Below are 19,256 nucleotides of genomic sequence, written 5' to 3'. Positions count from 1 at the left end.
ACACGTGTGACACTGACACGTGTGACACTGACACGTGTGACACTGACACGTATGACACTGACACGTATGACACTGACACATATGACACTGACACGTATGACACTGAAAGCCACAAGCCCGACGGTTACTGCAAAACAGTTTACAAAACACGAACCGCCAGTTCCCGGCTGCAATTTAGTTTTGCTGTGGTATAAAAGGCCAGAAGATGAGAAAATGAACACTACCTTCACAGAGGCATCTCAAAAACAAAAACCCAAGTATCACCTACCATAGAAAATGAAGAAAAAAATAAGACAAAAACAGCCCCCAGACTGTAGTGGCTGGGTTAGGAATCTTTTTAAATCCAGTGAGAATTTAAAAACCGTGTGTCCCCCTCCTTACTTGCTGTTACATCTCCAGGCAGCTAGCTTTCTGCTCAGGACATAAAAAGTCTTCTAATGGAAATACCCATATAATTTGCTTCTCCTTAAAGAGGTCAGCCTGATGTAGACTGTAGCCCTCTTTATTTTCCAATCCAACATTTGCCAGTATCAACTGTTTCCTTCTCTTTCTGCTGCTTTCAAAATAAGAAACCTCTGCTCAAAGTCTACTGTGGTTAATTTAAAGTTCAATTCCATAAAAACTAACAAAAAGGGACGTAAAGGAAATTAGTCATTTTCTCAGACCCATCTGCAAATCCTATCACTTAGTGCTCTGATATCATATTAATGGCTTAACTGTTATTCTTGAAGGGTAAATATTTCAAATAAAAGCTTTTTAAAAAGAAAGTGCCTGTTCAGATGAACTTTGTGGAAATAAAAACCATGAGAAAAACAATGACAAAATACCAAAGAAAAAAACAGAGATTTCAGATGACTGAACAGTCCACTTAAAACAGTCCGGCATCAAAGCCTTTGCAGCTGAACAGATGTCAGAGATTTTACAAACCACCCATCCACAGGGGAGCTATGATGGAAAACATGTGCTCATGATCTCCCCCCCCCCCATTTTTATCCAATCACTGCTACACGGCTAACAATTTCAGCTACACATTTGTTACTATTTTTGCTGGGGTTTTTTTCACCCTAAAAGGGCCAACATTTTGCCTAAAAAACACTTGTATTCTTGTGTTCTTCTCACAAGTTTCTAATAAACGTTTTATGCTCATTAAATAATTGTTAAGAAGTAAATCTCATTTAGAGTAAACTGAGGTCAAGACCTCAAGTAAAATGATCTTTAGGGGAAGAAGCTTTGAAGTACTGAACAACTCAAAATGAAAGAATTTCATCACATTTATCATTATCAAAAAGATTTTAGGAATAAAGAAGTATAACAGGGAGTTCAATTTATCTTGTCAAATTAGAAGAACAAATGACAGCTGAAAAAATTCTGACTTTGAGAGAACAAGTTGAAAGTAAACTGGAAACACGATGGGTTCATTAAATACAATTATCTCTAGTTAAAAAGAAAAATAAAAATTTACAAAACAGCAAGAATTGATCCCAATCACAAACTTTCTTCTTAAGCAGAAGCATCTATCTTCAAAGCTAATACTTACATAAAGGAATACAAAAATTTCTGACTTAATGAAATTAGAAAACCTGTACTAATACAGTCACTTAGAGCAGGAACAAGTAAACTGCTGCTTACATTTAAAAAGAAACAAATCACTACACTTTCATTGTGCATTTACACTACTACTCTTCCTAAAGCAGCATGTACCTCCTTATTTCTATGATTTTTAACTTCAGAGAAGACAATTATGTTAAAGACTGGTCATACCTGAAAACCCAAAAGAACAACGTACGAATTTTAAACAAGACAATGAACGTCTAAGAAGTTGGAGTATATTTTACCAACTTAAAAATGTATTTAATTTAAACCTTAGTTATAAAACCAAGCTATCTTTGAAGAGTTTAAGTCCCGTTTCAAAGAAATAATAACCTGTACCCATTAATCCACAGTGAAATGAAGAATCTCTAGCTTTTCTAACTTTTTAGTTAGAAAAACTTTAGAAAAAATTGAAAAGTTTATAAAGTGTAAAAACGGACAAATACATCTACTATTTAAGTTTCTTGCTTCCCTTCACCTATAACCAGAACGTATGGCAGAGTACATGGAAAAAAAAAAGTACTTAAAGGACTTAAACATACCTGAATCACCTTGTCTACCTTCAGGTCTTCAAGAGATGGGTACAGAGACATTTTTGCAGGATTTTCCTTAAAAAAAAAAAAAATTTCCATGATTCAGATTTTATTGAAATTTAAACAGTACATGCAGCCAGCAACATACACATAAACATGTATAAATGTTTAACACAAGAGACATTTAATTTGCAAAACACATGGAAAAATATGAGCGTGTAGCTATACTAAAAACTGCTGGCTGATGAACGGCTGCCAAACTACCTCTCCCTCCCTTCTGTGATCAAATTATATCCATTACAGATCCTAAACTTCCCTTAACTTCCCTTAGTCAAAGTCCCTTCATTTCTGAAGTTCAGAAAGTCAAAGAGAACGATTATGTGACTCACCTAGCTTGCACAAGGGCTTGGCAACTGAGCAAGTATTATTACATCCTTCTAACAAAAATCTACAGCAGCTCATACGTGTTATCTATGTAAAAAACTTCTATTATTAGGAAAATATATATATATACATATTACATAAATATGTATATGTAAAAAACAATATACACCAACTGTTAACAATAGTTCTATCTTTAAGAGAAATGAATGAAATAGATGGTAAAGGACTGAGGGATAAGAGGGACATTTTTATATTTTAAACATTCTTATATTGTTCAATGATTTTTAGTGACCATGAATTGCTTTTTGTAGTAATTTAAAACAAAATTCTCTAAAAGAATTACAGGGATATACACTCCAAAATTTTGTTTAGCTGTTTTGAGATGAACACTTCCTTTAAACCCAACAAAACAGAATGTATTCTAAATTGGTACAGGGTTTGACGTATCAATTTATTACCTCCCAATCAAAATCCACCCCTAATTGGCTGCTCTGTGAAAATGGAGATGGGCCCTCTAATTATCTGCTCTTCTGCCAAGTGGTAAGATGCTGAGCTCTGTCAGCAGAGGAAGCTGGCGGTACACTGCAGGAGGAAGGGTGTTTTCTTCTAAGCTCCAGTGTACGGCTCCAGCCGGGCGCCAGCTCCGAGCGGCCTAAGCACCCAGCTCCCGCGGTGCACGGCAGCCAACCGTCCCCAATACTCTGCCGAGCACGTTCCCAGCACGGGGTCACCAGCAAGGCACCCCTCACGAGTAGCTTTCCCTAGCACCCCTTCCTGTGGCTTGCAGCGAGTTCCAAGGTGCAGCACCCAAAAGGGAGACTTATCCAGTAAGTTTGGTATCTCAGCAACTTCACCGTCCTTTGAGTGACGGCTGCACTCTCTCCAGCAAAGCCCGGATCCCGACACAGGAAGAGGACAGCTGATCCTGGGGCACTCTATCTCAGCCCTGGGGTAAGCAGACACTTATTAAATGTGCTCTTCCTGTATTCTTTAAAGTTCTCTTTACTTCTGACTGGCCAATCCCTGTTTCTTCAATCATGGTATTGTTAAAAATTCTGTACACTAAACTTTCACTGTTCAAATTACTATATGGTTTCTGTTTCCTAGTTGGATGCTAAATGACAGTTTTTTTAAATTGACACACTTCACATACCACAAAATTCACTCTTCTAAAGTATACAATTCGACAGTTTTTAGTACATTCTGAGTTGTGCAACCGTCCCTATCATCTAATATTATAACATTTCCATCACCCCAGAGAGAAACCCCATGCCCACCCATTCTCCCGTCCCTCCAGCTCCCAGTAAGTATGAATCTACTTTCTGCCTCTCGATTTGCCTGTTCTGGACATTTAACTTGGAATCACAGGACATGTGGCCGTTTGTGTCTAGTTTCTTTCACTTAGTATAATGCTTCCAAAGTTCATTCATGCTGTAGCAGGTACCAGTACTTCACTCCTTTTTAATGACTGAATGATATTCCATTGTATGCATATGACACTTCTGGGTATCAGTCGATGACATTTTGGGTGGCTTTACACTTTCTGACTTATGAACAATGCTGCTAATAATGCTACTGAGCATTTATGTCCAAATCTGTGTGTAAACATATAATGCTTCATTGTCTCGGTATACAGCTAAGAGGAAAACTGCCAGGTTATATGGGCATATTCTTTAACTTTTTGAGGAACTGAACTGGTTTCTGAAGTGACTGCACCACTTTACATTCCCACCAGCGCATGAGAGGGTTCCAGTTTCTCTCTATCTTGGCCAGTGCGGTTGTCCCTCGGCCTCTGCAGGGCACTGGTTCTAAGAGCTCCGCTCCCCCGCCCCGCATACACTAAAATCTGTGAAGGCTCAAGGCCCTTACATAAAACGGCACAGTACATACTCGCTATCATCTGTTTTTTTTATTACAGCAATCCTAGTGCATGTGAAGCAGCATCTCATTGTAGTTTTGATCTGTATTTCCCTAATGACTAATAATGTTGAGCGTCTTCCATGTGCCTACTGGCTACTTGTATATCTTCTTTGGAGAAATGTCTATTTAAATCCTCTGCCCATGTTATTTCTTTCTCTTGCCTAATTGCCCTGGGGTAGAACCTCCAATAAAATGCTGAATAGCAGTAGCCTGATAAAGTTTTGAAGAGGAAAACAGAGCCTAGGTTTGTGAATAAAATGCAAATTCCTGAGAAAGCACAATCAAACATGGCTTAACTCTATTAATCCAGGGAAACAAAATGAAGTACCTTTTGTGTCTCAAAAGATCACTTCCCTAGAAGCTTTCTCCTTAAACACATTTTATTTAAACTTTCAACCATTTTATCGACATCATAAACACAATCATTTTAAATTCACTGTAACTAATGTTGACCAGTAATCCAGGTGCTATTTCTATTTTTGGTTCTGCCACTGGTCACCTACAAGATCCCATTTTTCCTCATGAAAAATGAACTGGATGAGTGGCTCATTTCAAAACTCACTGAGTAGTTTTCTCAATTTTTTTCCCCATAGAAGCTTTTCTTCAAACTAATATTAACTGAAGTTGTCTCAACAACTCTGAGGTCACTCATACCCACACACTCAGGCCAAGAAAAGAAATGGGCTTTCCAAAATTAAAAAAAAAATAACAAATATCACCCCAGCTTATACTTTTTTAAAAATGTAGTTTGTTCATTTTAAGTATGTTGACCTTAATTAAATCTCACCATTCTTCTAAAATACAAAGGATTCCTCAATGTTTTTACTTCAAACTATTTCTTGGTCTCATTTCATCCAGTTTCTTCCCAAACATTACAACGTTCCAGCCACCAATGATTTGCCATTTCCTACCCAGGTCAAGTGTTTTGGTGTCTCCACATCTTTATAAAAGCTTTGTCTTCCTCCTGGAATATTCTCCCAGGACTTTTCTATCAAAATCTTAGTCAAGGTGACTTCTGCGAGGTCACCTTTGAAGACTTCAGTCTGACATTATTTGCTTCTCTCAGTTTAGCAGTTTCACTCTGCCTTTCATTACAGCTAGTTTATGTTTAACTCTGCTACCTGAGATCAAGGCCCACATTTAATTTTTTATTTATCTAACACAATACCTTATCCTGATAGGAAACAAATGTTTATTAAATATTTTAGCCAATAGTATCAAAATTACAGTAAACAAGACATGGTTAAAACTTTTATTGTAAAGTTCTGATTGTCTCACCTTGCAAGTCTACTACTTTGTTGGGTTTGTGTTTTTTGTTTGTTTTTTGTTTTGTTTTGTTTTTGCCATGTCGAGCAGCTTATGGGATCTCAGTTCCCAGAAAAGGGATTAAATCCAGGCCAGGGCCATGAAAGCCTGGAATCCTAACCACTAAGCCACCAGGGAACTCCCAACAAATCTACTACTTTGAACAACACTGTTAAAAAGCGTTCCAGGAAAACAATAAATTTTTGTATTATTTTTCTTGAAGGACTCCATTAACTCACTTGTATAGTATATTTAAACCTTTGACCTAAAGCTAAGTGTCAAAAATACTTAGCCCTGGGGACTTCCCTGGTGGCGCAGTGGATAAGACTCCACGCTCCCAATGCAGGGGGCCCGGGTTCAATCCCTGGTCGGGGAACTAGATCCCACATGCATGCCGCAACTAAGAGTTCACATGCCACAACTGGGAAGACTGCATGCCGCAGCTAAGGAGCCCATGAGCCGCAACTGGGGAGCCTGCCTGCCACAACTAAGACCCAGTGCAACCAAATAAATAAATAAATATTAAAAAAAAAATACTTAGCCCTTTTTGAAGAACCACAAAGCTACTCTCAAAATCCTTTCAATTATGTTTGGAATTTCAGAATGATCAATAATGAGATTTAAGAGAACTCTGAAAATAATTCCATTACATCAGTGTGAGAATTCCCATTTTACTCTCACTTAAAACTCTATCAAACACTATGACTGTACCAACTAAAGACAAAATTCTCTTTGCAGGCCTTCCCTTCACCTGATGAGCAATCAGTGAGAAGGGAGAGCTTACAGCTCTCGCTGGTCCTGAGATCAGTAGACACAACACCTTTGCCATCTACTCTAACGGTCTGCTCACAACATTCCTGACAAAGTAACAACTTTGTTTCATTGGTCTAATTCCTGGAAAGAACTGGCGCTCTTCACTGACCCCTAAACCCAGGCTTGGCCCACTCTATGCTTCCGGCAACCTCCTTGCATCTCATGCCTCACTAAACGCCTCTGCACGCCGTGGTGCAGGCCTTTAGAAAATAACCCCCCAAATCAATTACTACTAAGAGAGTTCTCAGTGCTTTAGAACAGTTTCAGGGTTCTTCCAGAACTAAAGACAAAAAAAATTTGACTATTCTGCCTCAGTATTAAGTTTTCTATCTGACCCTCTACCTCCTCAGGGCAATGTTAAGGTAACTTCCTTAGTCTTTAAATATGTGCACAGACCAAAAAACTCTGAAATTCAAATATTGTATGTGATATTTTGGAACACCTAGTTAATTTGCTTTCTAGCAGCAATGCTCGGATTAACAAAGTAGAAAACATGCTAGTAAAGTTATCCAGTTAATATCACCTAAAATGGCAGTACTCATCATTTTCTGAGTGACTGACTCATTCCTTCTCTCAAACCACCCACTACAACTGGTCTCACTTTTTAAAAATGGTGTGATCGTTCAAGTTAAAATAATGTTTGTCAGCTTGTTTAGTCTGAGATGTTTTTAAAAAATCTTGAGATGATGAAAAGTCAGGGCTGCAGAACCACTGATCTTAAAAAAAAAAGAAAATACAGTGCAACACATCTGGTGCTCCGGTTTTTGTAGCTGCCGCCCAGGGGACAACCCCTTGATCGCCTGGCTCTGGCTGCCAGCAGGGCGTACGCTCACAGGCCCCACAGGGCTACAGCACTCCTGCTGACGAGGAGAGGGAGGAGGTCAAGACGGCTGCGTGGAAGGGGCTGGACCTGTATGATACGCTCACCCCAAAGGTAGCTTCAGGTACGAGGAAGACCCTACCTGAGTCCCCTCCCCCACCAACAAGCCAACAGTGCACTGCATCTGTGCAGAGGACAACGGCGCCATCACCTGGCTCTGTCTGCACAAAGGTGCGGCCCAGTGATGGTCTAACTGTGGAGCCCATACAAGTTGGTGCCCCACCAGCTGGCCTACGGAGATAACAGTTCTTAACAGGTTCTCCTCCAGGGCACAGTGTAAAGACAGCAGACTGAAATGCACCCCAGGACTCCCTATAAAAAAGGTCGATTACCTTATCTTCAAAGCTGGGGCCTGAAGAGCAAGCAGGCTTGTAATTAAACACACACCCAGGGGCTATAATTCCCTCCAGAAACTGGGAGGGCCAGCAGGTACCATCTGTGCACTCTCCATCTGTCCCATCCGAAGCAGCCAGCGTCTCTGAGGAAGGACCTAGTGCCAGCGTACACGTCTGCAGCCCACAGGGGACATCCCTGGCTAGCCTGGCCCTGGTGGCCAGCGGGGCTTGTACTCACCAGTTCAACAGGACTGTAGCAAACAAAGCCACAGTTAACTGGCAGTCTTACCAGGGCTCAGTGCAGAGGGAGCAGACAGAAATGCCTATTTCCCAATCTTCCCCTGAAACAGGTAAATTCGCGTACTTTTAAAACTGCTGCCTGAGAGTGTGGCTTCCCAACGGCCTGAATCTCGGTGCTGACCGCGATCCTCCCCTTCGGGCCAGTGACAGACCTTGACAACGCTCAGCTATTGGGAGCCAAAAGCAACAAAGGAGGCTGCTTGGAAAGCTGAAAGGTTATGAGATACAACCAAGAGCTAGTGCAGGGTCGAACGAGAAGGTTCATCTATATGAGGCCAGTCCTTTAAGACTGGGAGAGGTGGCTGTTTTATCTAAACAGAGAGAGCCAAGGAAAATGAAGAACCAGAAGAATATGATCCAAACGAAAGCCCAAGATAAAAGCTCAGTAAAAAAGACCTTAATGAAAGTGATTTACCTGATAAAGAGTTTTAAATAACAGTCATAAAGATGCTCACCAGGCTCAGAAGAACAATGGATAAACAAAGTAAGAATTTCAGAAGATAACGAAAATATAAGGAGGCACCAAGTAGAAATCATAAGGCTAAAAAATACAACAACTTAACTAAAAAACACAATAGAGGAGTTCAACAGCAAACCAGACGAAGCAGAATAAAGGAAGAAATGAACCTGAAGAAAGGAAGAAACAAACCAGAAGACAGGGCAGTGTAACTCATCTGATCAGAGCAGCAAAAAGAAAAAAAAAGAATGAAGGTAGCTTAAGAGACTTACGAGACAACATGCTAACCAACATTTGCATCGTAAGGTTCTCTGAAGGAAAGGAGAGAAAGAGGCAGAAAACTTACATGAAGAAAGTTTCCTTCACATAAAAAAGAAGAAACAATGACTGAAAATTTCCCTAATTTTGGGAAGGAAACAGACATCCAGATCCAGGAAGTTCAGGGAGTTCCAAAAAAGAGATGAAGATATCCACACCAATATGTATTATAATTAAAATATCACGACGAAGAGAGAATCTTAAAAAGTGACAGGAGAAAAACAACTTGTTATGTACAAGAAAACTCCCAAGAGACTATGAGCAGATTTTTCAGCAGAAACCGCAGGCCAGAGGGAGTGGCATGATATAACTCAAAGCGCTGAAAGAAAAAAACTGCCGCCAAGAATGCTCCACTCAGGGGACTTACCTGGTGGCGCAGTGGTTAAGAATCCGCCTGCCAATGCAGGGAACATGGGTTTGAGCCCTGGTCCGGGAAGGTTCCACATCCCGCGGAGCAACTAAGCCCGCGCACCACAACTAGTGAGCCTGCGCTCTAGAGCTCGCAAGCCACAACTACTGAGCCCACGTGCCACAACTACTGAAGCCCACGCGCCTAGAGCCCATGTTCCACAACAAGAGAAGCCACTGCAAGGAGAAGCCTGCGTACCGCAACGAAGACCCAACGCAGCCAAAAATAAAATCTTTAAAAAAAAAAAATACTCCACTCAGAAAAGTTGTCCTTCAGATTTGAAGGCAAGGTAAAGAGTTTCTCAAACAAGCAAAAGCTAACAGAGTTCACCACTAGACCAGCCTTATAAGAAATTTTATAGAGATTTAAGTTGAAACAAAAAGGTGCTAATTAGTAACAGGAAAACATAAAGTATAAATCCCAATGGTAAAAGTAAATATATAAAAAAAATTCAGAATAACCTAAAGCTGTAAACGTGGTGGATTAATCACAAAGCTAGAATAAAGGTTAAAAAACAAAAGTTAAAAAACAAACAAACAACTAACTACAACCATTTCATTTGTTAAGGGAAACACAGATAAAAGGATGTAAGCTGTGACATCAAAAGTATAAACAGGGGTGGGGGATGTAAAAATGTATTGACAAGGATGCCCACCTTGCCACTTTTATTCAACATACTCTTGGAAGTCCCAGCCAGAGGAACTAGGCAAAAAAAGAAAGAAAGGCACCCAAATTGGAAAAGAATAAGTAAAATTGTCAGTATTTGCAGATAAAATGTTACTAATATGTAGAAAAGCTGAAAGAATCACCAAAAAACTGTTAGAACTAATAAATTCAGTAAACCTGGAAGATACAAAACCAATACACAAATATCTGCTGCCTTTCTATACACTAACAATTAACTACCAGAAACAGAAATTAAGAAAACAATTCCAGGGTTTCCCTGGTGGCGCAGTGGTTGAGAATCTGCCTGCTAATGCAGGGGACACGGGTTCGAGCCCTGGTCTGGGAAGATCCCACATGCCACGGAGCAACTAGGCCTGTGAGCCACAACTACTGAGCCTGTGTGTCTGGAGCCTGTGCTCCGCAACAAGAGAGGCCATGATAGTGAGAGGCCCACGCACCGCGATGAAGAGTGGCCCCCGCTCGCCGCAACTAGAGAAAGCCCTAGCACAGAAACGAAGACCCAACATAGCAATCAATCAATCAATCAATAAATCTTTAAAAAAAAAAAAAGAAAGAAAACAATTCCATTTACAATTGCATCAGAGAAAAATTTAAATAAGGAGGTGAAAGACCTGTACACTGAAACTATAGCACATTGATGAAAGAAATGAAAGACAACACAAATAAATGGAAAGATATTCCATGCTCCTGGACTGGAGGAATTAATATTGTTAAAATGTCCATACTATCCAAAGTAATCTAAAGATTTAATGCAATCTCTGTCAAAGTTCCAATGGCATTTTTAAAAGAAAGAAAATAAATGACCCTAAAATTTGTATGCAATCATAAGAAAACCCCAAATAGTCAAAGCAAACTTGAGGGAAAAAACAAAGCTAGAAGCATCACACTTTCACTTTGAACTATATTACAGAGCTATAGTAATCGAAACAGTATGATGCTGCATAAAAACACACACATAGACCAACAGAAGAGAATAAAGAGCCCCAAAACAAACCCATGCATGTATGGTCAATTAATTTGTGACAAAGGTGTCAAAAATATACAATGGGAAAAGTACATTCTCTTCAATAAATGGGAAAACTGGACAACCACATGAAAAGAATGAAATCGGACCCCTATCTCACACCATACACGAATATCAACTCAAAATGTATTAAAACTTGAACATAAGACCTGAAACCATAAAATTTCTAGAAGGAAACGTTGGCAATAAGCCACTTGACATTAGTCTTGGTGATGACTATCTGGATTTAACACCAAAAGCAAAGGCAACAGAAGAAAAATAAACAAGGGGTACTACATCAAACTAAAAAGGTTCTGTACTGCAAAGGAAACAATAAATTGAAAAGGCAACCTACAAAATGGTAGAAAATATTTGTAAATCACGTATCTGATAAGGGTTAACAGCCAAGCTAAAAAAAGAACTCATATAACTCCACGATGAAAAAGTGAAATAAAAAATCCAATTTAAAAAAGGGCAGAGGAGCTGAACAGACATCTTCCCAAAGAAGACATACAGATGGTCAACAGATACATGAAATGGTGTTCAATATCATCAGGGAAATGCAAATCAAAACCACAGTGAGATATCACCTCACAGCACAGGAAACAATTGAAATGCTCTATCAGAGAAGTAACCTAAAGTACTTCCATATGGTAGTAAAGTAAAAACCTTCTTAAGGTCCTAAAACATTGTGTCTTCAAGTCCATAAGGATAACCTGAAAATCTTGCTAATAACACAGATTCTTGAGTCCTAGCCCCAGAAACTAAAAGAGTAAGTCTGGAGTAGAGTCCAGAAATCTGCCCTTTAACCCTTTGTATACCAACAGCGTCCAATGGACACAATTTAAAATTTTGACTTTCTTTTTTCAGAAGTTCTATTTCATGACTTTTATTCTTTCTTAGATAAAAGAAAGGGAGAGAGGGATGAACTGGAAAAAAAAATCTTTAAATAGAGTAAAATCACTCTACCCTACAAATATTACAAGGGTTCAACTGGACTCCTTTATAAATCTAAGATCTGTTATGGAATCTTAGTGAACTTATTTTTCCCATATCTTGAAAGTTTTGCTACTTTATCTAGGAATTACTTAATCATTATTCATCCATTATTCCCAAGTACGTTGAAGAAAAAACTAAAATGACAATAGGAACAAAAAGTATAATCATTCTTATTCATTCTAGGAATACATTATGTCATCCTTCAGTATGTGTTGCCCAAAGTACTGCATCCTCTTCCAAAAATGTATAAAGTCTGGAGCCTTTGTATAAAGTCTTTGTAGCCTTTTTTCTAAACTGTATTCTTTGAACACAGTAGAAAATGTGGGATTTTTCACTTTTCACCCATGATGGCACAGAGAATAAACTGGAAGAAAACATTTATTAAACAAATCAGAGATGAATACAAAGAAACAAATAGCTGTACTCTAGACTTTTATGATAATGAGGGAATTGATCATAAGCAAACCTCAGACTATGACTTTTCAGATGAAGATATCCTAATTGAAATTCCTCAAACTTAAAGATCAATGAGTAAACAATATGCCTGTACTTAATAAAAAAAATATGATTTTTCAGTTAGTCATTCCGAAGGAAGCACTTTATCATGCAATATTTTGAAACAAGTCCCTAGATCCTGTTTAAAAGGATATTTACCATCTTCTTTCCTCTTTTATATCTATACAGCAAAACTTACTTGATTTGGTTTGTAAGTAGCCAAATGAAGGCAGGTATTTAAACAAAGGTGACCAGATGAAAACAGCAATGTAGAGAAATTTTTAAAAATCTGTTCCACTGACTATTCTAATTGGTATTTATAAAAGTATAAATGAAAATTCTTTGCAAATGTAAGTCAGATGGTCATCCCTGCAAAATCATGAACCATGAAAGTTTGCAAAAATACTGCATTTTGACAACGCAAGTACAAAAATTACCAAACAGTAAGGTTAGAAAATATTAGAGATGGATATGAAATCTAAAATTGTGTTTTGACAACCAAGTGCATGAAGAAAAACAAAGTAATTATAAGCTAACATATATTAGAGATGTAACTGAAATCTGGAACAATATTTATAAAAAGGATATCTCCCAACTGTATGGATGACAGTTGATGAGCAATTAGTTATACTCAAAGATGTTGCCCGTTTCAGCTATATGTACCTTCAAAACCAGGAAAACTTAGAATAAAATTTTTGGTTTCTTATGTTCAAGTTGTTATTAAAATTCTGTTTCTAGTAAAACCGTGTTTCCCTATGCCTTTATTTTCACTTCTGCAAGTCATTCATAAAATGACCTAAATTATAAAAAATAAAAATAAAAATAAAAAATATCCACTGGACCCAGAAGATAAATAGTAATGATCATGTTTTCTAGTACACTGTGGATTCATAAGCATTCCAGACGACTCATACATGGTGTCAAGCAACACACTTTGATAAAGTCCTAACAGTCTTCATGGCAGTGTTTCTCAAACTTGGCTCACCACCAGATCAGAATTATTTGGGCACTAGTTAAAAATACTTTACCAAGCTGACACAGATTTCATGGAAGGACGTAGGAATTATTCTTTTAATAAATATCCCAGGAGACTATGATGATAAGCAATTGAGAAATATGGTCATATGAACTCTAAGTATAACTTCGTTTTACCCATAAGATTCCATTTCCCACCTATTGAACTGGCAAAAATCCAAAGCTGGACAACACTCTCTGACAATGGGGCTTTGAGAAACACTCATACATTACTGGTAAAACTGTAAAGTAGTATAATTTCCACAAAGAGTGAGTTTGCAATATCTACCAAAATTGTAAATGCAGATACCCTCCAACCCAGCAATACCACTTCAAGTTTTAGTCTATAAACATACCTACATACAGAAAGCAACAAATGTAAAATTTTATTCACTGAAGCACCAACTGTAATAGCAAAATTCTTTAAACAAAGGAGGAAGTACTAGATACACAAAATAGTGAATGAGGTCCAAAATATTATCATTAACTGGAAAAAACAAAGTATTATTTCGTGCAGTATATAAAGTATGCTCAAATTTGTGTTAAAAGGAAGGGGGAACTTAAGGAACCAGAAAAAGAAACACAAACTAAACCCAAAGCTAGCAGAAGTAAGAAAGTAACAGAGATTAGAACAGAGATAACTAAAATAGAGAATAGAAAAAATAAAGAAAAATCAATGAAAACTAAATTTGGTTCTTTAAAAAGATCAACAAAATTGACAAACCTTTAGCTAAATGGACTAAGAAATAAAAAGAGAAAACTCAACATGTTAAATGAAAGTGGGAATACTATCAGTTTCTACAAAAATAAAACATTAAGTCTCTCTACAAGAGAGCACTATAATCAACTGTACACTAAAAAATTGGATAAACTAGATGAAATGGACAGATTCCTAGAAACACAAAACCTATCAAGACTAACTCAGAAAGAAATAGAAAATCTAAATAGACCCATAACTAGTAAAGAGACTGAATCAGAATCAAAAATCTCTCAACAAGGAAAAGCCCTGAACCTGATAGCTTCACTGGTGAACGCTACTAAACATTTAAAGAATACCAATCCTTCTCAAAATTTTGCAAAAAAATTGAAAAGGGGACTCTTTCATTCTATGAGGACAGCATTACCCTGATACCAAAGCCAGACAAAGACACAAGAAAGAAAACTATAGACCAACACCCCCTTATGAACATTGATGCAATCCTCAACAAAATACTAACAAACAGAATTCAACAGCATGTTAAAAGGATTAGACACCTTTTAACAAATGGGATTTATTTCTGGAATACAAAGATGGTTCAACATACGAAAATTGTTCAAAGTAATACATATCAACAAAATGAAGTGAAAAAAACACAAGATCATCTGAATTGATGTAGGAAAAGCATTTGACAAAATTCAACACCGCTTTATGATAAAAACACACAACAGAATAAGAGTAGAAGAAAACAACTTCCACATAATAAAAGCCATATATGCAAAACCCACAGCAAACATCATACTCAATGGTTAAAGACTGAATATTTTTCCACTAAGGTCAGGAACAAGACAAGCATGCCCACTTTCAACACTATTCTTCAACACAGTACTGCAAGTTCTAGCCAGAGCAAGAAAAAGAAAAGGCATACAATCTGGAAAAGAAGTAAAATTATCTCTGTTTTCAGATATGACCTTTTATGTTTAGGGTTTAGAAAACCTTAAAGACTCCACAAAAAAGCATTAAAACTAAAAAACAAATTCAGCAATGTAACAGGATACAGTTAATGCACAAAGATCAGTTGCATTTTTATACGTAAATAACAAGCAATCTAAAAAGGAAAACACAAAACCAAATCCATTTACAATAGCATCAGAACGAATATACTACTTAACGAATCTAATCAAGAAGGTAAAAAACTTGTACAATGAAAACCACAAAACACTGCTGAAAGAAATTGAAAACAATCTTAGAAACAAAACTGGAGAACTCACACTTCCTGATTCCAAAATTTACTATAAAGCTAGAGTATTCAGAATGGTAACTACTGAAGCCCGCATGCCTAGAGCCCGTGCTCCGCAACGAGAAGTCACCGCAATGAGAAGCCCGCGCACCGCAACGAAGAGTAGCCCCCGCTCGCTGCAACTAGAGAAAGCCCACGTGCAGCAACAAAAACCCAGCGCAGCCAAAAATTTAAAAAACCAATCAAAATGATATAGTATTAGCATAAAGACAAACATAGACCAATGGAATAGAACAGACAGCCTAAAATAAACCCTCGTATACATGGTCAAATGATTTTTGACAAGGGTGCCAAGACCATTCAATGGAAAAGACAGTCTTTTCAACAAATGGCGCTGGGAAAACTGGATATCCACATGCAAAAGAATGAAGGTGGACCCTTACCTAACACAATATATACAAAAGTTAACTCAAAATAGATCCAGGATCTAAAGGTAAGACCTAAAACAATAAAACTCTTAGAAGAAAACATAGGACAAAACATTCCTGACATTGGATTTGGCAACGGTTTCTTCGATATGACACCAAAGGCCCAGGTCACAAAAGAAAAAATACATATTGGACTTAATGAAAATTTTTAAAAATTTGTGCATCAAAGGACACTATCAATAGCGTAAAAAGGCAACCCACTGCGAGAAAATATTTGCAAATCATATCTGATAAGGAATTAATATCCAGAATATTTAGAGAACTCCTAAAACAAAAAAACCAAAATTGGCAAAGAACATGAATAGACATTTCTCCAAAGAATACAGAGGAACAGCCAATAAGCACATGAAAGGATGCTCAACATCACTAATCATTACGGAAACGCAAATCAAAACTATGAGATACCACCTCACACCCACTAGAGTGACAACTATCAAAAAAAGGAAAACAAGTGTTGGCGAGGATGTGGAGAAATTAGAACCCTTATTCACTGTTCGCGGGAATGGAAAACGGTACAGGTGCTATAACACACAGTATGGCAGTTACCCCCATAATTAAAAATAGAATTCTGTATGATCCAGCAATTCCATTACTGAGTATACACACAAAAGAATCGAAATCTGGATCTGAAGAGGTATTTGTATACCTACATTCACAGCAGCATTATTCGCAACACCTCAAACGCGGAAGCAACCCAAGTGTCTATCGACAGATGAATGGATAAACAAAATGTCAACACATATATATGCGCACACGCACGCGCACACACAATGGAACTTTATCCTGCCTTAAACATGGAAGGAAACTCTGCAATGTACTATTGATACAACATGGATGAACCTTGAGGACATCATGCAATGCGAAATAAGCCAAACACAAGCAAGACAAATACTGTGATCCCACTGGCATGAGGTACTTGCAGTATCAAAATCATAAAGACACAAAGTACAGCGATGGTTGCCAGAGGCTGGTGGGAGGAGAGAATGGGGCGTTACTGTTTAACGCGCAGAGATTTCAGTCTTACAAGATGAAAAGACTCAAGGGGATGGACGGTGGTGATGGCTGCACACCAATGTCAGTGTATTTAACATCTCTGAACTGTACACTTAACAATGGTTAAGACAGTAAAATTTACGTGTACTTTACCACAATTAAAAAAAAGAGAAAAACAACAGAAGGGGGGGAAATATATTTATATGTTTGTACAGGTATAAAATATCCCCGGAACGATACCTAAGAAATGCCGAACAGCTGGCTCCTACAGGAAGAGAATATGGTTGGCTAGAGGACCTTGAAGGAAGGAAGCTTTACACTGTATACCCTTTTTTGGCTTAAATGTTGAGACCTGTAACTGCTTACCTCCTCAAAAACTAAATAAATGTGCAAAAAATCTTGGCAGCACTTGGAAAAAAATGAATAAATGTGCATATAACTACGACTAGATGTAACAGTTGTTATTTTGGGGGGGGGGAAATCTTTCTTTTTAGAAACTTAATGGCATTTACTACCTAAAGAAGTACCTAAATCCCACAAAAACAGTAAAGAAAAAATAGTTGAGTCATGCTCAATTTAAGGAACTGTTTACTGAATAGTACACTCAACCGCCAACTGTTAGTAAATGCTTCCTCTTTTAGTCACGATTTTCATATCCTTTCTTATAATGACCAAACGTAACTAAAATTTAATGGTGTCAAAATTAAATGTGGATTATAATAGAATGACTCTTTCCTGAACCTATTAAAAGACATTCTATTTCCTTATTTTTATTCTGCAGCACAAACTATCTGATCTATAATATTTACACACCGTTTAAAGAACAGAAGTTTTGTAGAACGAAGTTGGTAACAGAGAAAATGGAAAAAACCCACATTTTTACCGTTTGCCCTCAACCTCAAAGAGAAAAACTTAAAAGAATGGACACATTTTATTTAATCATTTGTATATACTGGCGATAAAGCTAACCAGGCTGCGGCTGGGTTCCCCTGTAACTTTCCTTTTTAATCAACTGTTTCTTCTTCTTTGAAACAACTGGATGTTGTGAGTTTCGTAAACCAAACGTACTTCCTAAGAGAGGTACGTAATATTAAAAATAACCGTGAACGGCTGTGCAGATAATATACACACACCAGATAAACCTAGAAATCTCCCGATAAAAACTAGCACCTTAGGAGCCTCCCTGCTTAAATGAATCCATTTTGGTAAAAAGGGAAAACTTCATCCATATCCACATGCCTCCGCCTGCCCCTCGTTACAAGCGAATCCTGAAACGAAAGCTCAGAATCGCGACCCTCGAGGAAGCGTTCCTGCTGAGCGCACCCTGCCCGGGGCGTTTCTCCCTTTCCTCCAACTTCTCCAGAAGCCAGCGCCCCGCGAACACCTCTCCCCCTCCCCCTCCCGAAACGCAAGGCTTCGCCCGCCCAACGAACACCTCCTTCCTCCGTCCACATCCCGACGTCCCGAAGCGGCCACCGAGGAAGGCGACTCAGCCCAGCCCGGGGACGCGGCACCGGGACGGCCCGCAGCCGGCGACTCTCCCCTCACCGGCCCCGGGGAGCTCACCCGACACGAACAAAAAGGGTCGAGGCGGACGGGGACTGGGGACGGCGGGCATCGCCCACGGCCGGGCCCCAGGCTTGCCCTCCACCCCCGGACGGGACCCCGAAACCCGCAGGGTCGTGGGCGCTCGGAGGGCGCCGCTCGCTCAAACTTTCGCCCCGGGGTGGGCCGGGCGCCGGGAAGGGCGCGGAGCAGAGCCCACGGAGGGGAAGGCGGCACCAAGACGCCCTCCGCCCAGCGGCCCGGGGCCCCACGCCCGCGCCCGAGACGCCGCGTGAGCGTCCCCCGTTCCCCCCAGGGCTGCTCACCAAGGCCGCAGGGACCCACGCGCTGCAGCCGCCGCCGGTCACTGGCTCAGACTTCCGAGACCCAGAGAGAAGAGGACGGTGCGCGCCCGAGAACCCCCGCTCCGCGCGTCCCCGCCTTCCGCCCGCGCCTTCCGCCCACGCCTTCCGTCTCCGCGCTCGGTCAGGTGACCCGCTCCCCATGGTAACAGGGCGGGGGCGGGGCGAGGCGTGCGCCTGCTCCGCCGCTCCCGCCGCTCCCGCCCACCTGCTCCGCTCTCCAGACAGTTCCCTGCCTAACGGCCGGGTGCCTCCAGCTCACTGCTGTTCATCCGCACTCACGGTCAGTTAGTCCCCATCACCTCCGACACATCGAGAGTCCTGAGAACCTACCGTTCGCCGATTTCCCAGCCAGCCCTAAACTTCCACCACACCCACGGGCTCTGCAACATTCCTCCCACTAACCCTTCGCGACTCCTGCCTTCTTTGCGTTACAACTTTTTTCTTTGGCATTTATTACTCTTTGTTCGTCTGAGCTGAAGTTTGCTG

At 39.6% G+C, this 19,256-nt stretch overlaps 1 protein-coding gene across 2 annotated transcripts in view; it reads right to left on the bottom strand.

Moving 5' to 3' along the window:
• SDCBP (syndecan binding protein) overlaps positions 1–18,887 on the bottom strand; it is a 32,292-nt gene extending 13,405 nt beyond the window's left edge. For both annotated transcript variants that reach the window (XM_082433053.1, XM_082433054.1), the window contains exons 1-2: positions 18,732–18,887; positions 2,133–2,198 (exon numbers count right to left, since the gene is read on the bottom strand). In XM_082433053.1, coding sequence (XP_082289179.1) covers positions 2,133–2,183 — 51 coding nt within the window. In that variant the 5' untranslated portion in view covers positions 2,184–2,198; positions 18,732–18,887. The remainder of the gene's footprint in view (positions 1–2,132; positions 2,199–18,731) is intronic.
• Between the last annotated feature and the right edge of the window lie 369 nt (positions 18,888–19,256).

The sequence above is a fragment of the Balaenoptera physalus genome (genome assembly GCF_965194825.1).
Source record: "Balaenoptera physalus genome assembly, chromosome: 17".
In the NCBI taxonomy this organism is placed as follows: domain Eukaryota; kingdom Metazoa; phylum Chordata; class Mammalia; order Artiodactyla; family Balaenopteridae; genus Balaenoptera; species Balaenoptera physalus.
The sequence above is the reverse complement of the archived record's forward strand: the minus strand, read 5'-3'. Positions and strand labels throughout refer to the sequence as shown.